We start from the raw sequence: 8,804 nt of genomic DNA, 5'->3' as shown, positions 1-8,804 counted from the left end.
TATATTCTTGTGTGTTTTTAGTATATTGAGTGCTCTCTCTCTGTGTTCTATAAGACATACACACACACACACATATATATATATATATATATATATATATGCAAAATGCATTGTATGCTGTATTTAGTTGAAGAGACATAACTCATCCAACAATGTGGGCTCAATAAAGGGAAATGTGTATTTAATGAGGTTAAATGTTTGGTATTATGTGACCAGAAGTAAATCCATATTGATAATAAGGTTAGCCTTACGTTATTGGTGTATAATAATTGTTTCTTTTAGCAGTATGTCGGCAGGAACAAATCTGGTAGTTCCTGTTGTGTTATGGGGCAAAACGGCCCCTACGCATTGTATATCGTGCGTTTTCCTGTCCCGTGATCAACGAACGTTGGTGACGGGCTGTTATGATGGGCAAATTTGCCTCTGGCAAGTCGATCCAGACACACTCAAGGTATGTTGGTATATAGGTTAGAACGTTAGATCAGGTGGTCCAGTGCCTTTTGATTTATGTTTTGCCGTGAAGTGACACAGTGCAAAAAGGTGAATATTCTTAAAATTCAATCTGCATCTTGCTTATCAGCTCCTGCATCACTCTTTATATTCAGTCACCACTTACTTAAATTCCTTTTGTTCATTACATCAAATTAATGATCCATGATTATTTATTATAAATTTCAAGTGTGTCATACTGGTGGGTCCATGTGTTTAATTCATTAAGCAGCACTCCATGAAGATGTGTGAAGAGTGAAGGTGTAGCTCCATCTTTCTTGATCTCAGCACTAGATGGAAGTGAGTGATAAGCTGGATACCCTAACCTTCCCAGGAAAAGGGCCTGCAGTACTCAACACATATGAGGCTGAGTGGTCCCCAGGCTGGGTCTGGATGCTGTGGAGAAGAAAATCTCTTTCCCCTGTCAAGAATCTAACCCCTTGGCTGTCCAGCCCATAGCCATTGGATTTTCAAAATGATCCATTTTGACTCATCATATTTGTGGGTTCCAGCACAAAATTTTGTTACTCTGCATGTTAGTTGTGTTTCTTTGATTTAATCATTACAGTTATTAACAGGGTTAAAAAATACACATCATAAATGCTTATTTCCTTCACATTATACTCCATCTGTGTATTAACTCATTACTCAGCCAACATAGTTTTTTCTTTTAACCTTCCCTGTTGATCAGTATAATACAGAAGTGTGGTGATACATTCTGCATAATAAATGGTGTTCAGATTTGTGCTTTAAAAGTAAAGATAAAGTCATGTTTGTACTTGGCACCATGCCTTAAATGTGGAAGAAACATGTAGAGAAAGCCCCATTGAACTCAGAGATCAGGAAGTAGTGGTGAATAGCATGATTCCAGATAAGTGCTTAATTGATGAAACTGTTCATTGTGTGTTTATTCTTGTATGTAGGTAGGCTGAAAAGTAATGCACACATGCTTGTAGAGCGCGAACGAAATGACCTTCAGAAGTGCGCCAGGTGGCATGTGGAAGTAACATTCCCCCTCAATAAGCCTGCGCAGGTTTGAGGTCGTTGCATTCATCCAGTGTATTTTGAGAAGCGGAAGTATGGAGATGTGTTCTAGTGCTATGTCAACGCGAGTTAAACAGTGTGCTGTTATTGAATTTTTAAGTGCTGAAAAGTGACTCCTACTGAGATTCATCATCGTTTAAAGGCTGTTTATGGTGACGATGCTGTTGATAGGTCTACTGTAAATCGATGGGTAATAAAATTTCGTGGTTGCCTGGAAAAGCCATAATTGTTGATGAAACACGCAGCGGACATCTGATCACTGCCACAGACGATAATCATTGCAAACTCGTCGACGATTTGATTCAAAATGACCGGCGAATCACTCAAAAGCGTATCACAAACCATATTGGAATATCCAAGGAACGTGTCAGCTTCATTATTGAACAGTTGGGATACCATAAAATCTGTGCACGATGGGTACCATGCCGTCTCACAGACGAGAACAAACAGCGTCGATTGGAATGCTGCGAGCAACTTTTGCAGTGCTACCATGACGAAGGAGATGACTTTCTTTTGAATATTGTGACGGGGGACGAGTCATGGGTCCATCGTTATGACCCGGAAGAGAAAAGACAGAGCGCTGAATATCGACATCCGTCTTCTCCTCAGGCGAAAAAGTTCAAAACACAACCATCCGCCAAAAAACTTTTTTGACCGTGTTTTGGGATGCTCACTGAGTTTATGTGACCGATTTTCTGGAACGAAGGACAACAGTAAATTCTTCTCAGTACATACAGACTCTAAAACAACTCTGGTGTCGAGTTTGTCGTGTTAGAGGCAGCCTGGCGCCAATAATATTGCAACATGACAACGCTTGTCCACACACCTCGTGCGCAACTGAAGAGGTTCTGTGAAACCTGAAGTTTGAACCGATTCAGCACCCTCCTTATTCCCCCGATCTTGCGCATTGCGATTTTTATTTTTTTCCTCTACTCAAGAGAGACCTTGGACGATGAGGTGAAGGCAGCTGTCAAGTCCTGGATTCGAGAAAAGTCAGAAGAATTTTTCAATGACGGAATGAAAAAACTTGTTACACATTGGGAGAAATGTGTTAGCCTTAACGGTGACTATGTTGAAAAATAAATATATGCTTTTGAAACTTAAGAATTGTACTTTAATGTACTTTTTGCCGGATCTTGCTATTTGTTTTTGTTCGCGCTCTACAAGCATGTGTGCATTACTTTTCAGCCTACCCATGTAATTCATAACCTTTTCCAGCAAACAACACTTACATATACATTTATTTATCATTTCATTGATCCAATCATGTCCCCGTAGAGCTGGATATAAAACATGTCACATATTACAAATTCATGATGACTACACATCATTCGTCCTTGGTCCAATAAAATATAAAATCAAGCCTGAGACAGATTAGCTCAAGTTGTCAGGACAACACACATAGGTCATGGAAAAACCACAATCAAATTCACACCTTGCTATTCCACACACACTGGCAAGCCATATCATCCAGACAGTTATATTATAAATATTAAAAATCATAACAAAAACAGACATCATACAACTACTACACTTACAACAAGCAAGTCTCAACACTGTATAATTCACGCACACTGACCATTTATTAACTCTTAACTTTTGAGCCACTTACATGCTCGACAAATTCATCAATAGAATGAAATGTGTTTTTTGCAAATAATTTCATAAACAAACCTAAATTGATTTTTATCATTTTTGGAACCATGATATTTGACAGCATAGTGTTAAATAGCTTGACCCCTGAATAATACACCCCTCTTTGATAAGATGATAAATGTGTTGAAGGTATATGAAGGTGGTCATTCCTTCTGGTACCAATCACATATAAAGAGTTATTGGTTTGAAATTTCTCCAAATTATTAACAACAAAGGTCATCAATGAGAGAAAATATACACATGGGATTGGTAGGATGTCAAGCTTTTTAAATAAATCTCTACATGTATGAGTTTGGCCCACTCCCATTATTATTATTATTATTTTCTTTTTTATAACAAAGAACTTGTGACTGTTTCATGTGTTTCCCCAATATATTATTCCATGTGTATGCTTATCAGTTTGAAGTAAATGGATCATTGAACGTAGTTTAGAGAAATTATATCTGAACTGTGATGTGTGAACTCCTTGGAGAGATGTGAAGATTCCATTGGGTGTACTAATGAACAAGTGTAATGACAGACATTTTTATGTCTGTATTATTTTAAGACAACTTCACAGGTGTGTGTGTGAATGCATGCGTGCGTGCACATGCACACGCACGCACGCTCGCTCACCCTCTCTCTCTCTCTCTCTCACTCACATACACAATTTTTAAGAAAATGTAAGTTTTCTCCAATTATACAGTTTCCCTAGGCTCCACACTTTTCAAAGGGAGGATAATTAATATAACTGGTGTAGTGGTTTTGATCTGTGTCTATAGTGGACAGAAGAAAGTGATTGTATGAAAGTTTGAGGCTCAGTTAAGGGGGATAATCTTAAAAATGTAGATATCATTGTAGAAAGAGGTTTATGTGTTCTGATTGTTCCAGAATTAGTTTGTAGTGTGCTGAAGTTTGGGAATTGGTTGTTTAGGCTAAATAGAACATCTTGAAAATCCAACTTAATTTGAGACTAGATAGCTAAAATTTATATAGTGACATATTTTAAGTAGATAAAGGCTCAAACTCAAATACTTTTACTTCTGATATGCTCCGTGCTTCGAACCCCATAGTTTCTGGTCCATTCTTGAGTGCTGCATTTACTAGATGGATTCTGATTATTCTTGCAAAATTGACATACATCTGGCTCAGAAAATATGCAGATGAGCTTATTGCTGTACATACACATTTTCTTTGATGCTTTTCATTTCACACAGACAGCTTTAGCTTTAGTTGCTCTGGTCTGTCCTTCTGTGATGCTGGCATTAGACAGTCATTATCAATGACAGTGATTGACCAAGAAACAGTTGTAAAATTGTAGTTTTGTATATTTGAATCTTCAGGCTTTAAATAGGGCACAGATTAATCCAGAAGTCTAAACTCAGTAATAATAAAAATTATCCCATCTGTAATCTACATTTACTTCCTTTGTGAATATTATTTGTATAGATGCTACTTGCATCTTCAGATCATTGGTTGTCATTATACTTGCAGATTTTTTATTGACTTTACTTTCTCAGATACATAGTATACATGAGGAAGTACTGTGGTCATGAGGGGGCAAGTGGTAGTGTAGTTCATTGAGGCACTATACTACAAGCTGGAAGGTTGCGGGTTCAAGTGCCGATAAGATTGTTGGATTTTTTCAATTGACCTAATCCTTCCAGGCGCACTATGGCCCTGGGGTCGACGCAGCCTCTAGGAGAAATGAGTATCAGGAATATTCTTGGGAGTAAAGGGCGGCCGGCAAGTAGGGCTGACAACCTTGCCACCATCTATGAGCCGATTGTTTAGAAAATGTGGGAACCTCAACATCTCACAACCCTATGGGCCCCCACGGCCTGTTGCAGGGTTACCTATACTTTACTTACTGTGGTCATGACAAAAATTTATCTTAAATTCATTAATTTTTCTGTATACATCCATAATCTTTCTGTTCTCTTTGTTTCAAGTTCAGTTATTTTGTCTTTCAGATACTTCCTCCATTTGTTGCTTCAGGTTAAACATTGTTCAGATTATCTTCACTCATTTGGCTTGGCTTCTGCAGTCACAATAGTTTAACCTGTTTCCTTTCTTGTACCAATTAAGCACTCTTTTCAGAATAATACTTGTTCTGCTTTAACATGTAAGATTGAGCACACTGTTTAGCCAAAGTTTTCTTTTTCTCTGTATAATTCTTTCCACAAATTCCATTGATATCCACACCCTTTAAGTCCCTAATTACAGAGGTCCCTTAATTTGGTACAGTACACACTATTGTTTGATATATTTTTCCATGTATGTGCTGTTTTTCTATATCGGCAAAATTACATTCATTTGTAGGATGCAGGGTTCTCACATCAGTGGTTCTAAAGAGTTCTGTCTTCTGGGGTATAACATGTGGCTTTGCTTACTGCCTGCTTCATGCTTGTTTCTTTCTTGGCTTACTCTTCATCCCTCCAAAACTGATTGGCTTTCACTGGACTACATAGCATTATGTTCCAGAAAATAGAACTCTTTAAGACATTCATCTGTCTCTTGGATGTCTTGTACTCAGACTTAGCTCATCAGCCTCTTTGAACTTAATGTTTATTTTTAATATTCCTATCTTTCTAACTGTTGCATTGGTTTACAGATGACTCCACGGTGTCTTCTTGTTGGTCACACTGCTCCAGTTCTGTGTTTATCCAAAGCTAGCATTGTATTGGATAATAATTTTATTGTTAGCTCATCAGAGAGTGGGTAAATTGATGCTTAAGTTGATATTTCTATTACTTTTTTATAAGAATGTGATAATTAGCATTATAGACTACTCTAAGAATAGTAAGAAAGGTAATATTATCACATCCAACATGCATATGATAAATATCGTTCTTATGTTGCCCCCTTTTCAAGGCGCTTCTTGATGTTGTAATTATCTATTTAAGTTCTTCTGGGGCATTTGGACACTAATGTTAGAGTATATGTTATATTTTGCTTAAAAATTTTCTCCACATCTACACTTCTAGTCAGGAAAAAATTAGTAAAAATATGAGGGTGAGATGAGGTGTAACCCTGTTTGGGCTTTGTGCAGGGTTTCGGTAAACCTACCCTTTTGCTTGTCAATGGTGATTGAAAGATCAAGACAGTGAATGGAAAAAAATCTTTGAATTTTGGCTTAATATTTATGTCTGCTTCTATTTTTATTTCTCTAGAATGTTTAGTGTTATCAAGTTGACTAGTTGCTAGTTTCCTTAGCATATGCTGAACTATCAGTACTAGCTGCTGCATTCCACAGCTGTACTAAACACTTGTGTATGTGTTTCCTTTGGAAGACATTCCATCACAAATATATATCTGTCATCAAGTGGCTTTGACTAAGGTAATCAGGTATTTTGTCTTGAAGCTATTATATTGGTGTGAACCATTTGTATCTTATTGACAGACTCACATGTCTACCTTGGGTAGGTGTTAATGTTAGGAAGAGGAGATGAATTAGAGATATGGTAGAGTGACAGTTTTTGTAAGTAAAATTATCCATTTTTGAGTAGCCATGTTCCCCACTCAGTGTAACAAATGATGTGGTGGATAGGTTGTGTAGTTGATTTTTCTCTTATGAGAATGGGATGTTAGTTTTTCAGGAGTTATTTGGCTCATTATAGGGACCATTGGTAGGCTCTTGTGAACACAGTAATTAACCTTTGGGTTCTGTAAAATGTGGGAAATTTCTTGTATGAAACTACATGACTCTTAGCTTATCAAGAAGGAGTATGTTCCAAGGAATTAGTTACAGAATGTTGTTGACAGTTTGCAAGAATGTGTGTTATCTTTCTGAGTACTGTTAATGCCTGTTGCCATTTCAGTGAAATGTGCACCTGGGACTTGGTGGATGGCAAATGTCGAGAAGTAGTGAAGCTACCATATATACACACCAGTATCCAGGTAATGCTGTTGTGAATTTTAGGTTTCTTAAGAACATAGTTCCTTCTTCCTTAATCCAATTTGTCAGTTGAATGTGCCTCTCCACTCTCTAATTCAGCTATGGATATGAGTACTACTTGTAGTAGTTAACTTATTGCTATTATACTTGTCATGAACATTATGGAGCATTGGAGTCTTGTATATTTTGGTCCTTTTAATTTACCATCTTCAGTACCTTAATAGTGGCTGTGAAGAAATGTAAGATCATTTGTGTCACTCAGTGTGCAGGGTCTGGAAGTTTCACATGGTGCTATAAAATAGTAAGAATTTATTAGTGCAATGTGTTAGTTAAATGAAAAATAAAATGACAGCTACAGACTGCATAGGAAACGTCTTTTCCATTATTGTGTGTTCTCTCATCAAGGAAACATGTCCACAGAGCTATTTTTGTAGCAATGGCCGTTGTACTGTCACCCATTAATACATTGGGTACTTGGAAATGGGTCTATGTGTATTGTTGCATGTTTCGTAGGTAACACGACAAGAAATTTTTGCGGGTTCTCAGATTTGAACGAATATTTATTGGACAATCACTCCTTATACTCACAAATACAATTGTTCACTTATAACATCCTTTAGACGTTTCTTCTTCAGTGTTAATTACTTGCCCCGCTGATCTTGGTGAAGTGTCTTCTGCTCTGCTCGGAGCTCAACTGTCCCTTGTCGGATACGAACTCACTCCTGCTAAAGTCGAATACAAACTCTGCTTGTCTCTTGCCGAATACAGACTGTTATATCTTGCACACGGACTGAATAGGGAATACCTTGTTGAAGGGACCGGTGGCATATTATTATGATTTTTGGACACATTATGTTGAAACACACTATACCTTGCACTGGCTCCAGGCAGACACATGACTGGTGTATGATATACCTCTTGAATGTTTGCTTCGTAGTCAGTAACATGCCCCTGCTGTTTATGACCAAAATGTTTTCCTTTCCCACTCCAAAAGAAAATGCCTTTGTTCATCTTCCAGCTACATGCATCGGGCAGGAAGTTACTAGTGTAAAATGGATGAAAGTCGGAAGAGGTTGAGGTCCAAGCGTTTTCTCGGAGAACAAGAAATATCTGATTTGTTCTCCGATGAGCTATCTGATGTCCCTTGTGAGTCTGCTAGTGATAGCGACTCACAATCTGATAGTGAGTGTCGCAGGGGCGAACAAAAAATTGTGATCACAGACAGTGAAAGTGAAAGTGACCGTAGATCCGACGAATTTGCGGGTAGCAACATTGCGGGGAAAGCCACATGGGGAAAAGTAGACAAAACGCCTGCTTTGGGACAGTTTACTGGAAATCCAGGGGTGAAGCAAATTCCATTGGACCCAACGTAAGTGTGTGAAGTAGCGGAACTGTTTTCTGGAGACAGTTTCTTTGACATGCTATGTCAGGAATCTAACAGATACTATCTCCAACACCGTGAACATTATGAGAGAAGTTATAAGGTGTTGAAGTGGGTGGATGCCACTTCAGCAGAAATTTTTTGCAATAATCTTTCTAATGGGCCATACAAGGAGGGATAATCTGAAAGAGTATTGGTCAACAGATCCATTTTTGGAAATTCCAATTTTCGGCAAACTAATGAGCCGTAAGAGATTTGAGCAAATTTGGTGGTGTTTGCATTTCAATGATAATGAACTGCAACCACAATCAACAAGCAGGCTTTTCAAAATTCAGCCCTTATTGACCTTTTTCTTTA

The 8,804-nt window shown here is 37.9% G+C and overlaps 1 protein-coding gene across 8 annotated transcripts in view; it reads left to right on the top strand.

Annotated features, from left to right (window-relative positions):
• Positions 1–84: 84 nt before the first annotated feature.
• Positions 85–8,804, top strand: part of LOC111869451 (WD repeat-containing protein 7) — a gene marked incomplete at its 3' end in the record, with an annotated part of 95,361 nt that continues 86,641 nt past the window's right edge. For 7 of the 8 annotated variants that reach the window (XM_033753436.1, XM_033753435.1, XM_033753434.1 and 4 more), the window contains 4 exon segments: positions 86–189; positions 283–451; positions 5,783–5,889; positions 6,990–7,068. In XM_033753436.1, the coding sequence (XP_033609327.1) occupies positions 185–189; positions 283–451; positions 5,783–5,889; positions 6,990–7,068 (360 nt within the window). 8 annotated transcript variants of the gene reach the window in all.

This window comes from Cryptotermes secundus, unplaced genomic scaffold, assembly GCF_002891405.2.
Source record: "Cryptotermes secundus unplaced genomic scaffold, Csec_1.0 scaffold1411, whole genome shotgun sequence".
Lineage (NCBI taxonomy): Eukaryota > Metazoa > Arthropoda > Insecta > Blattodea > Kalotermitidae > Cryptotermes > Cryptotermes secundus.
Note: the sequence above shows the minus strand (reverse complement) of the source record. Positions and strands in the feature narration are given on the sequence as shown.